A 15,360-nucleotide genomic window follows, 5' to 3' on the forward strand; every position below is an offset into this window, starting at 1 on the left:
TTAAATCATTACATTCAGGTATACTGGAATAAGTCACTGATTTGAGTAATTCATTTGTGAGTATAACTTTTACCTTGAGATATTGATTTCTCTAAACAGTATTTTTTCAACTGTAGCTAAAAAATAACTCAAATACATATTAAGCTGAGCTAGGGGCTCCACCTGCTGGTTGCATATGAAAACACAGTGCAAAGCATTTACATGGAACATTTCATATATACTGTAGCTAACTAAATGGAACATAACTTCACTATTGGCTGTATTTCTCCCCTGCCCCCACCCCCCCCCCCCTTAAAATTGTACATTATGTGGCACTCCATGTCACATGACTGTGCATCAAAAGATTTATGCCTGTAGCACATAGTAAGTGTGCCACTGCCAGTTACATGTATTTCTGTCTGGCGCCCCAGGTCAGTCGGTGCCGTTTTTGCAGAGGAGGGGCCTGGGCAGTGCGTGGAGGCGCTACATGCGACGTCACTTGATGACACGTCGATGTGCGGTGCATAGCCTGCCCGCCTGGGGGGGGGGGGGGGGGGTTATCCAGATATAGAATCCACCTAGGGTGCCAAATGCTCTAGGTATGCCCCTGGCCTGGGCTTCTATCAATGGGCTTGTAGTTTAGTAAAAAGACAGGCATGGAAATGTGCACTGGACTCCAGATATGATAGGTCAAATTGATGGGTAATATGAGCTTGACTGATAACTGGCCTTGCTCCATTGTAGTCAGGTGCAGTCTATTTTCTCCACTGCAGGTGGCGCTCAATCACAGCAGCATTGCAGAAGGAGAGGAAGTCAGGACATGGTTCCAGGGTTACTGGGGAAGTGATCCAGTTGGATGCTGCCCCCATGTGACTCTGGCAGCCAACTTGGATCGGGCAGAGTCTATTTAAGACTAGGACCCCCGGGTGGTGAAGGGGTGGTGAAGGGACAGGTCACCCATTTATCAGGGACAGTATTAGCAGTAGGGAGAGGTTCCAGATAAGTAGCGAAGAAGCAGGAGCATGCTATCCTTCCGGGAAACCTCCCCATTTAGGCACAGACCGGCCAGGCCAAATTTCATCCATCAAGACAGACGCTGTCAGTGCATCCAAGATCTGCTGCTACATTGTTTGTTGCAACATACTGTGAGTGCACCCAGTTGTGTTGACTTCCCCCAGGTATTTATACTGGTTTGAACTACATTTACAATACAGTTCTGTTACTACATCTGTACTATAAGTGCTGCCACTGCAACAGGCTGTACCTCCCAACACCCTGCCAAACCAGAGCTAGAGGTATCTGCAGTGCATGTCTTTTACCTCACTCCATAGGCCTAAACATAAAAAATCCCATGACATGACAGTCAGTGTTTAGGAGCTTGTCTGGATGTCCAACCTTTCTTTATTGTCTAAGGTTGGCCATAGACTGTGCAGTCAGATTGTACAGTCTGTGTACATTCGCCTTTTGATTAACCAAAACTACTTGTTATAAGGACACTTACAACAGATGTTAAACAGATGACTATTACCCTTGTGTATTTTCACATTTCACTCTCTGTTCTCCTGTTTCTTTAGCTTCCTAAGTCATCAACAGGTTGAACAAAAACAATTGACTCAATTTCCCCATCCACACACTCAATGTTGATGGTGGAATCCTCCTCACTCAACGTTTGTATTCTGACAGCAGGGAGAGTTCACCACTGTCAGAGAACTTTGATCAATATTGCAGGCCTGCAGTGCTGATTGAGCGAGCAGTAGATTGACTTCTGCACAACCTCTCTGCTCATACATGGATCAAAATTCTGCTTGCCCCTGCTGAACCGGCCAAATTTCAATCCATGTATGTTCGGTACCCATTTCCCTTTTTTTTTCCTGTATACTGTACCTTACTTTATAATCTTAGTAAAAACAGTTTGAGAAAAAAAAAACAGGTGACTATTACAAGATACCTCAACTTCTCACTTAAAGCAGCATACAAAGACTCCATGACTAATTCTATACTTACCCTTTGCCACTCTTCTGCAATCTCTGCTAAAACAGCGGAGATGAACTACAAACTTCTTATGAGATGGCATTTTTCACAGGTGAGATTGCATCGTATGTTTCCTTCCTCGTCCCCTCTGTGCTGGAGGGGTTGTGGTCAACCTGCCACACATGCTCATATATGGTGGTCGTGTCCGATCATATTTACCTATTGGTCCTCGGTGCTATCACTTATAGAAATTATCCAGGGCTCCCCTGTTGCTGCTGACCCGTGGTCTGTCCTATTTCATGGTACGACGGTCCCACCCTATAGGTATAGAAGGTCAATTACACCTCACCTCCTCAATGCAGCTAAGGCTCTCATTCCTTTATATTGGAAGAATCCAGTGGCTCCACCTATAGCTTTCTGGCTGCAATCTGTTGACCATACGTATCGCCTGGAGGACAAGACCTACGATTTCAGGGGTCATGGCTCCCAGGCTCATAAGATTTGGGCATGCTGGCTTGCCTTCACCCAATCTAAGAAATACGCTGAGCTTTTAGACGATTAGTCATGATCTGTGATATTTTGTGATGTTGCAACTTTTTGGTCACACCATAAGTCCCCCTCCTTTTCCTCCCCAACCCCCCCCCCCCCTCTCCCCCCAACCCATCTCTTTTTTTTTTTTGCCTGCTGTCTGTCCTGTTTGTGGTTGTGGGCTCTCTGCCCTTGGTTTTTCAATACCTCCTGTCACCTGTGTTGCCTGATAGGCTAACCATCTGATACATGGAACTGGGTTTATGCTGCCGCAGAGATTCAGGATCATGTAAGGTTTACTTGTTTGCCATGGGCTATGTATGGATGTTCACCAGTGGACGATGGAATTTTATGGTCCGTATATAAGGGTTTTACTTGTTTAGTTTAAATGTTTCTTATCCGGATGTTATTTTTGGCAGTTTATCAGATTTGTTAAACTCTCTAAAAAATCTGTTCTTCAATATGTAGGTTCCTATTGCTATCATCTATATTTTTGAAGACTCCCCCCCCCCCTTTTCCCTTTTTTTTCTCTTTCTTCATGTCAATTTTGGGAAACTTTCCCCCTAAAAGTACTGACAATACCTACATAACGAAGCACTCAATTTTTCTTTTTTTTCACAAGTTTTTTTTTTTTTCACAAGTTTTTTTCTTTCACGATAATTATTTTTTTTTTTTTTGGTGTTTTGGGAAATTTTCCACTTAATGTTTTGATAATAATATCACAATGAGAGATCCCCTCACTCCCTTTTTTTTCCCTTTGGTTTAGGAACTATTAAGGTGTAGTAAAGCTGGTATTGACAAAGATGTATAGAGGTATAAACCTAATTTTACTTGTTATTTGTTGTTTCTTTTTCTGATTTTTTCCTCTTATAACTTTATGTATTGTTGAAAAAATTTAATAAAAACATATAAAGAAAAAAATAAAGCAGCATACAAAGAAAATGATTTGTGTACCGCCAGGGTTGCTCAGGGGGCACCATCATCCCTCCATAATCAATATCCAAACAACTTCACCATAAAATGGGATTTTTGAGGTGCCCACTCATACACTGTTTATACACAACTAAAATAAAAAATATTTAGTAAAGCCATAAAAGCATTAAAATATATGACATAAAGCAAAAGCATTTCCTTAAAGATTACAAATATAAAGAACATTTTTCACAGTATAGTGTTGTCTCTCCCACCCTACTTATTAGTATTTGACTCCTTGGGTTTCAAAAATTCAGTGCTGGAAACGTTCAGAGAAACCTTTGTAGGGGAGAGATCCACAATTTGTCACAACATGTTTTGTGGGCACCATAAGCCCCCACTTCTTCATGTGTCGTGAAACTCTAAGCCATAGGTTAATATTTAGTCCAACAATAGTTTTAATATCTATCACATACAAATATAGTAAATACCTTTATTAATTAAGAAGCATGTAATTCAGGGCCTGGGAACCACCAAACCATATCATATGTCCCAATGGAAGAAGAACCATGCGGAGACTGGGAGAAGAGAACAAAACAGTAGGGACACAAAGGAAATAACCTCTTATGAAATAAAATTCCTCCAATGCATACCCTGGTATGTGATAGATATTAAAACTTTATTGTTACACTTATGTTTTTGTCTTTATATTTCTACAGAAATAAATGCGTCAGCCATTTATAAATTATTAATATTAATAACAATAATAAGAATAATCTCACCTCTTGTGAAGTGAACAGTGCCAGTCTGGGAAGGGAATGCAGGCCTTTCTCTTTGCAGTGTGGAAAACGCTGAAATCGAGCAATATTTATGGCATACATATTGGATATGGAGCCTCCTGCAAGAAGAGATCAGAAGTCCTAAAAGCAGGACTCAAAACAAGGACCAAACAAGGCACCCCACTCCAAACCACCTTCCATATACAGAATACATCTCTTTATATTCCAGCAAAAGTGTGCCTGCTCCAGAACAGGCAACATTGGTGATAATAACAGCAATGCTAAAGAAGTGCTTTACCAGGCAGTATGTGCAGGGGAGGAGTATGCAGGATAATAAAGTAGCCCAGTGCAATTTTAGATATGGGCCTATTGGGCGAGAAATATTTTTGTCATTACTTTATTTAAGTAATACATATATGATACATATGTGTATATATCATGAATCATATATACAAACTGTAGAATACCTCCCAACATTTTGAGATGGGAACGAGGGACACCTATTAGCAAAAGTATGTAGGCATAGGAGGACACACCCCCTGCCACCCCCTCTTAACCACTTGCTGACCTCTTACTGAGCTGGTACTGCGGCAAAGTGGCTCGTTATCGTCTGGCGACGTAGACCTGCGTCACCAGACTCTCCCCTCTCTCGCCGCCGGAAGGCTCGCTCCCGCCGTGTCTGAATATTCAGACACAGCGGGAGTCGGGCCAGGGGAGGAGAGGCGGTGATCACCGCTGCTCTTCCCCGATCGTCTGGGATCGAGTGAGGAAATCCGCCCGCTTGTGTAAACAAAGCGGGCGGATCTCCTAAGTGACAGTCACAGATTACAGGATTCAGCATAGCTGAACCTGTGATCTGTGTCTGTGTCACACAACCCCCTCCCCCCACACACGTCAGTAAGCATGAGGCATACATTTAACCCCTTGATCACCAATAAAGTTAACCCCTTCCCTGCCAGTGTCATTATTACAGTAACAGTGCATATTTATAGCACTGATTACTGTAGTAATGTCACTGGTACCCCCCCAAAAAATCGCAGATTGCCGCCATTACTAGTAAAAAAAAAATAAACAATAAAAGTGACAAATCTTTCCCGTAGTTAGTAAACGCGATAACTTTTGCGCAAACCGATCAAAATACGCCTATTGTGATTTTTTTTACCAAAAATATGTAACAGAAAACAAATTGGACTAAAATGTTAAAAAGCTTTGATTTTTAAATTTTTTTTGGGAATGTTATATATCAGAATGTAAAAAATATTGTTTTTTTTTTTTTCAAAATTGTCGCTCTTTTTTTCAAAAATTAAAAATCGCACAGGTGATCAAATACCACCAATTTTTTCTCAAAATTATTGCTCTTTTTTTATTAATATCGCAAAAAATGAAAAGCGCAAAGGTGATCAAATATGACCAAAAGAAATCTCTGTTTGTGGGAAAAAAAAGGACGTAAATATCGTTTGGGTACAGGGTTGCATGACCGCGCAATTGTCAGTTAAAGTCGCGCAGTGCCAAGTTGCAAAAAGTGGCCTGGACGTTAAGCAGGAAAATCCTCCGGTGGTAAAGTGGTTAAAAGAGAATTATACAAAAAAAATGATTAGGTAAACCCACAAGGGCTTTTTTTTTACCCACTACAATTCCTTTATACTGGCTTTTGAAATTTACAAATGAAGCAATTTAGAAATTGGATGAAAAGTTTAGCACCGGGAAACACGTTTTTAAAGCTAAAAGGTGCATATGTTATACAGTTCTATAGATCAGACCAAAATGAGGGACACATAAGGAGTTAAGAGGGACAGTTGGGAGCTATGCTGTAGACTTTCTTTTGATGATATTGTCTTTCAATGCATTCTATAGACATAAAGATGTAATAAAAAAGTGTGTTTTTTACCAGCATAAATTAAAATAGCTATTCCTGACATTTTATTCCTTGTTTATAACTGGCCTAAGAGCTCCAACACAACATTTAGCTGGACACAGGTTTGAATCATATTTATGGTGTACACGTCGATTACATTACCTGGGCAAAATATGCCATCTCCTGCATTCCAGCCAAGGAAACTTCTCATTGTTTTAAGCACTTCATCTTCCATCAGAACAAACACTGGAGCAGCTTCATAGGTGTATCTGTAGAATATATGGACCTGACTGTAATGGACACAGACTGACAAAAAAATGAATTTTCACGGGCTGCTATTGGTTAACAGACACCACTGCTGATTGCATGGTCTTGTTAAATAAACTTAAGGTTCACAATCAATCTCCCACTATTTTTCGGGTCTTGCCTTCTGCTGTACTTCACAACCCCCTATCATATATGGAAGTTTGTTAGCAAGTATTGAAGATGCCAGTCCTCCTTGATAGGGGGAGCCTTACCTTATCCCAATTATAAACACTTTAAAAACACTGTTTTTAAAGTGTTTATAAAAATGTTGTAATGCTGCAGGGCAGTTAGTAATATAGTAGAACTACCTCTTACTCTTTCCAAATAAAAACCATATGCACTAAATGTGTCTTGCCGCTATTCATCCTTTTGTCAAAAGATAAGTAGATCACATGAGGTTGTCTAATAATATCTTATATAACTAGTAGAAGGCTGATAAAGATGTGTTTGTTTGCTTACCCGTTCCCACTGGTGTGATGCGGGACACCCTGCGATTCACACACTGGTTCACACTGAGATCTGCGAACCACTGGGGGTGTCAATGTAAAGTTAATGATACCCCCAGATCAGTTCCCAGATCGCAGTGCGAACTGTCAAATGGTGCAGGAATCAGATTGTATAGGTGTGAACACCCATGCGATCCAATTCCAGTGTCGGCCAAAAAAAAAAAAAAGGGTCCTGCATCACTTTGGTGCAAATGCGATGCGATTTCAGCCATACAGTTGTATGGCTGAAATCGCATCTCACAGACATCGCACAGCATGTGATCTGCACAGCAGTGCAGGGTGAATACCATGTGATGTCTAACATCGCATCAGTGTGAACCTAGACTAAAGCCCGGTACACACTACCGTATTTTGGGTTTCTCGAAAAAAAAAAAACTGACATCTGGTTGAGCCGCTGTACTAACCTTAGCACCCTCCTAGTTAGGTGCTAGAGAGAAAGTATAGTTTTGAATCCTGTCTGCTTACCAGAGGGATTGCAGGTAAATCTATATTGTTCTCTGCCTACCAGAGAGCGGGATCTGTTAGTGAGGTCTGCTCAATGTGCTCGGTTGCAACTCATTTTGTCTACAGAGTGTTTCACACTGGTCCAATAGGGAGGCATGTTGGGCAGTGGGAGGAACCTGACAAATGAGTGCACAGGCGTTTGATACAGCCCTGGTGATTTGGCAGAGGAAAAGTGCCTTGTTGCATGCTGGGATACTGTATAAATGCCAGGAGCACATTCGGCTGGATAGCAGAGTCCTGGAGAAGGGAGTCGACCTGAGGGCCTGGAGAGAGCTAGAGAGGAACTGAATCCGGAGGTCATGTGAAGCTGACTGAGAAGGGAGACACTGGAGGATCTGATTCTGCATTACAGTGAGTACAGGTCAGTGTCAAGGGGCCTGACCTGAGGGGGGCCACCCCTGCAGCTAGAAGAGTCAGTGGACGGGTGTCAGTAAAAGGGATGCTAGTGAGTGTCCTGAAGATAATTTTAGATTCACCAAATCTATTGCTGGAGAGAAAAGAACAAGGAGACTTAGCCCTTTCTATACAAGTGGCAGTATAAATTAAGCAATGCAGCTGCTTCCACAAGCAACCCAGTGAGGCCAAGTGAGAGTTGTCCGTATCCATTGTGAATAGTTACAGTTGGAGTATCCTAAATATTATAAATGAGATATGCCTTCAGACAGCAGCAGTCTGAGCATATGAGAGAGTTAGTGATCGTGCCAATCCTAGAATTTACTGAATAGAGAACATGGAAGATTGGGAAGGAAGGATTTTCCAGGCACATAAAGTAATTAAAATCAATATTTATTCAAATTCCATAAAACGCAAACAAAAGGGGGAGGAAAAAGGGAGCAAAAAACAAATAATTGAGAACATATACAATATAAAACCGATTAGGGCCTAAACGGCTCACCAATCATCTGTATAACATACAGCAGTTCTAATAGATGTAATTCTACACAATTACAATGCTGTTAGCCATAAAAGACTGTAAATACGTAACGGGGATCCTGTCAGAGGTCAGTCCAATGGCAGGCACCGTTCCACACAAGATAAGGTAATGGTGACAAAGAGTAATGGTTCAATTGCTCAACATGTTTCGCCTCATATAGAGGCTTCGTCTGGAGCCTAATTGTAAGTATTGTAGAGGGATTCTGTATATTTGTTATGCAGGACAGAAGTCACCGCAGAATAATTGGTAGTTAGTAACGAAGGGACACTCATGGGCTAGTCAGAGCTCGGTATAATATATAAGAGAGCTGGCCCAGGATTGGTAAGAACCTGGCTGCCACCAAGCACTCAAAATAATGAGAGCATTTCCCTATAACTAAATGGGTGAAGCCCATAAGTTATACCATATAAAAATGGTGTGTGGATTGCCTTTAAACAGCTCTGTACTATATGTCCATGGTGTCCTCTCCGGATGGGGAACCGCCGCCATGACCTGTCCTGCATAACAAATCACACGATCAGATTATCGAACGATCTGTCGTCCGTTTTTTGTGGCATGCTAGTCTGATGTGGAAAGTGAAGAGGTTATTTTCATACGAATTTTCCCGTACGACAGAATTCTACTTCAGAAGTGATGTGTTGGATTGCTTTGTATGTGTTCTTTCTCTCTGAGCATGCCTCGTCAGATTTTTTTCTGTCGAAATCTGTACTAATGAGACAGAAATCGGATGTTGTATTACGGACAACAAAAATTTTATAGCCGGCACATCAGAATTTTGTCAGCCGAAAAGTCGGAGTTGGCTGTCGAAAGCACCATACTAACAATCCAAAAATTGGCAGATCGGTCGTCGGACGAATTTTCCCTACAGATTTTCTTATTGTGTGTATGGGCCTTAAGGGTGGTAATCAATCCTCACATTCGTAGATCATAGAAGAGAGAAAGATGCTCCCATAGTGTATTAAAAGATATACCATTTATTTAAAATAGATCGATTGCACAATATGAATATTTCCTGATTAAAAAGAAATTTAAAGAAAATGTATTTTTTTTAAAACTCACTACATGTTCACTTTAGTTAAAACACATATAATGTAATGGGATCACTGAAGTATACTAAATATATATAGTATGGATCTTATATTTGGTAAAAACAAAAAGTAGTGATTGAACTTACTGGCTTGTGTTCAAAGTCTCAGTTATAAATCTACCAGTCAAGGCATGGCGATCTAACCCTGAAAAAAGTTGGTTGAAGAAGCGGGGGTGTGCTAAAATAATAAATATATATATTAAAAGTCGAAAGCTTTATTTGTTCACAATGCAGAACCTTAAAACACAGATTAATGGAGGACCTGTTTTAACGCTCAGTTTAATGATGTCTCTGCAGTATCCTAGCAACACTTCCTTTGATTCTCCATTGCTCCTTAGGTTTAAATCCAAAACTTTCGTTAACGCCTCCGGTTCCATCCATTCACATACCTAGAGTTCATAAAAAATGTACCATAGTAGTAAATTGAGATTAGAATGACATAATGCTAATGTGTCACACAACAAACAAATGCTGCCCTGTGCACACCTGAATGATGAGGCACTGCTGTGGAAGCTCAGTCCTTTACATAAAAATGACTGCTATATTGTGCTATTAGAGGTACTTTGTTCAGACCAACAAGCAAGATGGTTTCCTGTCTCATGAACTGCAGTGAGTCTTCTGACTCTCAATATTCCTTCCACCCCCAAACCACTAAAGCTGAATTGTTTAACCACTTAAGCCCCGGAAGATTTTACCCCCTTCCTGACCAGAGGTTTTTTTGCGCTTTTTTACTGCGTGAATTTAACGGACAATTGCGCGGTCGTGCGACGCTTTAACTAAACGAATTTGACGTCCTTTTTTCCCCACAAACAGAGCTTTCTTTTGGTGGTATTTGATTACCTGTGCGATTTTTTGATCATGCGCTATAAACATAAAAATAGCGTAAATTTTGCAAAAATAACAATATTTTTCACATTTTTTTATATGAAATTCCCGAAAAAAAAATTTAAAAATCAAAATTTTTTAACATTTTCGGCCAATTTGTTTTATGCTACATATGTTTGGTAAAAAAAAATTGCAAAAAGCGTATTTTGATTGGTTTGCGCAAAAGTTATCGCGTTTACTAACAAAGGGAAAGATTTTTGTAATTTTTGGTGTTTTTTTTAACGCATAATGGCGGCAATCTGCGATTTTTTTGCAGGACTGCGACATTGCGGCGGACATATCGGACCCTTGACTGACATTTTTGACACTTTTGGGGTTACCAGTGACATTAATGCAGTAATCAGTGCTATACATATGCACTGTTACTGTAAAAATGACACTGGCAGGGAAGAGGTTAACTGTATTGGAGAGGGAGGGGTTAAGTGTGTCCTAGGGGCGTGTTTCTAACTGTGATGGGACATGGCTACTAGTGTAAAAACAGAGATCAACGGTCCTACATAGTAGAACCGTCTGATCTCCATTTTTACACAGGGGAGAATGACAGGCGGCTTGTTTACATTAGCCGCCTGCCTTTCTCCCTTCCCGGCGAACGATTGCGAGTGACCGGCGGACATCGGATCCGCCAGTCACATGCACTGACTTCTTAGGGAACGAGCCCGCTATTGGCTCACAAGCCAGTGACAGGCTAGTGACGTACCGGTACGTCACTTTGCCTGGCCGGGGCTGACCGCTGCAGTATATGTACTTGCGGCGGTCGGCAAGTGGTTAAATAGCGAAAAAATCATCAAGAAGTGGCCAGGGGAGTGAAACAAACAAAAAAAAAAAGGATTACAGCTTGTAAATGTTTGGGCTTGGTGCTGCCCCTTCTATATCTGCAGCCCGACCCACAATGTTAGTCCTGATGAAAATACAATCAGGTTTCGGATGTTGATCCTGATTGTTGTGGGGGAGTAAAAACAGTTAATGGAATTTTACTCTGTGCCTTAAAGTGTATGTTACTCTAAAATATGGCATTTCAGATATACTGTATGTCTGTGTTTACAAGCACTTTTTGATAAATGTAGAATGTTGTATTTTTATTTCTTGGTTAGCTGGTAAATACCTGTTGCTTCTGCCAGTCCCCCATCTTTTCTGTTTTATACTGACCATGCTAAAGAAAGGAAGGAAGCAGGTTGCATCTATTCCTTTTACTTGGGTGCTACAGGACACTGTGCCTACGCACGACTTAACTATACTCCCCATGGTCAGACTTCTGAAGACACTCTAATCCAGCCCTGTACAGATTGAGTGACAGCAGCTGGGATGTTACATTGGCAGAAGCTGCTGATGAATTTGCCCTTCTACATGGGAGATACAGGAACAAGGCTGCTGCCGACATGACAACCCCCCCCATCAAAGCTTGCAATGGTCATAAGGAGTCTCCTCCTCCATCTCTCAGAGCCCATGAAGCTCTGCTAAATAGCGGTCACGTGACCACTTGTAAGCAATGAAAAAAATGTATTTATAATAGCATTTATGTTACTAAAACATAATGGCTTGTATTACCAAATGACATTGATTAATGGGTTTTTAAAGAAATACTTTACGTATCCTTTAAGTGAAGTGCCACCATGACACAGGAGCAGCAAAAGTCCAAGCTTAGCAGATAAAGGATCTGGCAGATTTATGAAATGTCAGACAAACTTTGTGCTGTACACCATACATACCTCCCAACTTTTTGAGATGGGAACAAGCGACACCTATTAGCAAACGTATGTAGGCATAGGACACACCCCCTGCTACGCTCCCTTAAATGAGACTTAAACAAAAAAAATTATTAGGTAAACCCGCAAGTGCTTTTTTTAATACTACTATTCCTTCTTACTGGTTTGTAAATTTTACAAATGTAGCAGTTTAGAAATTGAATGAAAGGTTTAACACTTTTTGAAAGATAATTAATGCATTTTATATGCAACTATATAGTTCAGAGCAAAATGAGGGACAAAGGGACTTTGTTCTAAATCAAGGACAGTCCCTCAAAATCAGGGACAGTTGGGAGCTTTGCACCATATGACCCAAAGATGTGGAAGTGCATAGTATTTTTAGCCGAGACACTAGGCCAGGTTCACTTTAACTACTGCACTCACCTTATGATCCCTGTTAGTGGCATTCTGCACTCCTTCCTCAAATATTATCTTAAAAGCCTCTTTCAGAAATTCATCCGCAGTGTTATCTTGTGTACATGAACTTTCTCCCGCCATCAAAGTTCGTACAGGAAAACCTGTAACTGTAACACATATGGTATATACAGTAAATAACTTGACCTCCGGAAGATTTACCCCCCTTCTTGACCAGGTCATTTTTGTGATACAGCACTGTACCCAAATAACATTTTTGTCCTTGTTTTCCCACAAATAGAGATTCCTTTTGGTGGTATTTGCTCACCTCTGCAGTTTTTTTTCCATAAAAGTTTTTTATTGAAAGGCAATGAATACAAGGTACAAAAAGCAGTAGAATAGCATTTGGAACAATTTTTTACAATCATAGGAACAGCAAATGGAAAAGATTCGGCCTAAGCCATACTACATAACATGTATCAATAATCCTCCAAGGCACATGTGTAACGCTCCTGCGTTTTTGTGGTAGGCTGGATATGCAGCTGCAAAATCTCCACTCAGTAGTCATGTAGAGATGTGTTGAATAACCAGATCCAACTCTCTAGACTCATCACTGTGGGCCTGTCAGCTTCATCATACAGATATATACACACTCAATAAGATGTTCCTGGAGTGGTGGAATGTATATGACAGTATGAAGGTGTTGTGCTGAAGGGACAGGTGTGAACAGTGATAGAGATGGTAAGTACTTGATAGGTTTGTTCAGGAGAGTACTAGATGGTATTAGGTAGAGTGCAGATAGGTTAGTAATCGAGTATGGTGACAGGTGGTAAGGACAGCAGATGACAATTACAGGATAGACTAACCCAGTGCAAGGATAGATGGTAGTAGGCTCAAGAGCTAGCAATCTATGCAACAGTGCAGATGATAGATAGTGTAAGTAGGTTATGGAGGATTCCCCTGTGGGGTACTTATCACCAGTAAATGTTAGCAGTAGAGGAATCCAGTAGAGAGGGGAAGATCCGGTAGCGAGATACAGGGATCAGTAGCGAGGTTCCGGTCTGCTCCAGGTAGAAGCAACCAGCTGGAGGTTCCGACAGCAAGACAGGCTTGAAAGCATGTGGATATACAAGGCAGGTTGAGTGAAGGGTGGAAACAGCATTCCGAGAGTGATCGGGTAGCGAGATACAGGATCACATATGAAACAAGTTCAGGTAGCGAGATACAGGAGCGAGTAACATCTGGTATGCTGCTTCACTGATGGCAGGTTGAATGAACGATGTGAGTGAGAACGCCGGCGGTTGAAATAGCCGCTCTGTGGCGCTCAGCGATGACATCATCTGTCTTAAAGGTGTATGCGTACCACCTAGTAAAAAAGGTGGGACGCATATTTGGAAGGAAATAAATTATTAAGGGTACCAGAGGTACCAGAATCTTACAGTACCCCCCCTTAAGGCCGGCTCCGGAAGGCCTATAGCACTGGTTTCTCTGGGTATTTCGAGTGAAACCTTCGTATAAGCCTAGGTGCATGAACATCAGAGGTATCCAACCAGGTGTCGTCTTGGGGTCCATAGTTCTTCCATCTTATGAGATACTGGAGTCTTCCTCTATGGATGCGAGAATCCAAAATCTCTTTGATCTCATATTCTTCTCCGCCTTCAACTTGTATTGGAGGTGGAGGCAAGATGGTAGGCCTTATTCCTTGGTTAGGAACATGAGGCTTCAGTAGCGACACATGGAAGATGGGATGGATCTTAAGATCTGCTGGTAAGGTGAGCTGTACTGCAGCTTTTCCAATAAGTTTCTTAATTGGGAAGGGTCCCAAAAATAGAGGTCCAAGTTTTTTGCTAGGGATCTTTAATCTTAAGTTTCTTGTTGATAGCCAAACAAGGTCCCCAATAGCATACTGAGGAGAAGGTCTTCTACGAAGGTCGTAGTACCTTTTTTGTTGACTATGAGCATGTGATATAGAAGGTATTGAGTAAACCCAGAGAGTCTTTAATTTGGGTAAGATAATCCGAGGCTACTGGGTTACTTGATGGCAGGATGCGTGGTGGAAGAAGAGTGGGATGAAACCCATAATTCAAGTAGAACGGACTTTGCTTAGTAGTACTGTGGGTTGCATTGTTGTAAGCAAATTCCGCCAGAGGGAGGAGATCCACCCAATCATCCTGTAGGTATGATGTATAGCAACGTAGATATTGCTCAATGCACTGGTTGACTCTTTCAGTCTGTCCGTTGGTCTGAGGATGGTAGGGAGAAGTGAGCTTTCGCTCAATCCGTAATATTTGGCAAAGTGCTTGCCAAAATTTAGAGATGAACTGTGAACCACGGTCGGACAAAAGAGTCTTTGGAATTCCATGCAACTTGAACACATGTTTTATCAGTAGTTCCGCTGTTTGTTTAGACGAAGGTAGTCTACGGATAGCAATGAAATGTGCTATCTTTGTCAAGTGGTCCACTGACACTAGAATGGTATTAAATCCCTTAGAAGGTGGTAGTTCTACTATAAAGTCTAAGGACACAACTTCCCATGGAACCTGGGGTATTGGTAGACTGCAGAGTAGACCAGATGGTTTTGTAGTGTCAATCTTGGACCTTGCACAGATGTCACATGAAGAAACAAATTTTTGTACAGACGTCTTCATATCAGGCCACCAAAACTGCCTGGTAAGCAAATTAAGGGTTTTCGTCATACCCATATGTCCTGCCATGGGCACATCATGTGACAACTCCAAGATCTTGGTGCGCATAGTAGGGGGTATGTAAAGTTTGTCGTTGTAATAGAGGAAGCCTTCTGCATCAGTACTCAGTTGTGGTGGAGGTGAATCTAATCCTATACTGTGCAAAATCTCTTCCTTCAAGGAACGGACAACACCAATAATACGTTCATAGGGTATTATGGGAATGGAAGGGATTTCGGCGCAGTTATCTTCGATTAATCGTGATAGCGCATCCGCTTTTTTATTTTTGTCTGCAGGCGTGTAGGTCACTAGGAAGTTGAATCTTAGGAAGAAT

At 41.3% G+C, this 15,360-nt stretch overlaps 1 protein-coding gene across 1 annotated transcript in view; it reads right to left on the reverse strand.

Moving 5' to 3' along the window:
* CSAD (cysteine sulfinic acid decarboxylase) overlaps window positions 1-15,360 on the reverse strand; it is a 105,213-nt gene that overhangs the window by 37,886 nt on the left and 51,967 nt on the right. Inside the window, exons 3-7 of the mRNA XM_082247131.1 lie at window positions 12,373-12,506; window positions 9,624-9,750; window positions 9,449-9,539; window positions 6,187-6,293; window positions 4,173-4,288 (exon numbers count right to left, since the gene is read on the reverse strand). Of these exons, the coding sequence (XP_082103257.1) occupies window positions 4,173-4,288; window positions 6,187-6,293; window positions 9,449-9,539; window positions 9,624-9,750; window positions 12,373-12,506 (575 nt within the window). The remainder of the gene's footprint in view (window positions 1-4,172; window positions 4,289-6,186; window positions 6,294-9,448; window positions 9,540-9,623; window positions 9,751-12,372; window positions 12,507-15,360) is intronic.

The sequence above is a fragment of the Pelophylax lessonae genome, assembly GCF_965119305.1.
Source record: "Pelophylax lessonae genome assembly, chromosome: 2".
In the NCBI taxonomy this organism is placed as follows: domain Eukaryota; kingdom Metazoa; phylum Chordata; class Amphibia; order Anura; family Ranidae; genus Pelophylax; species Pelophylax lessonae.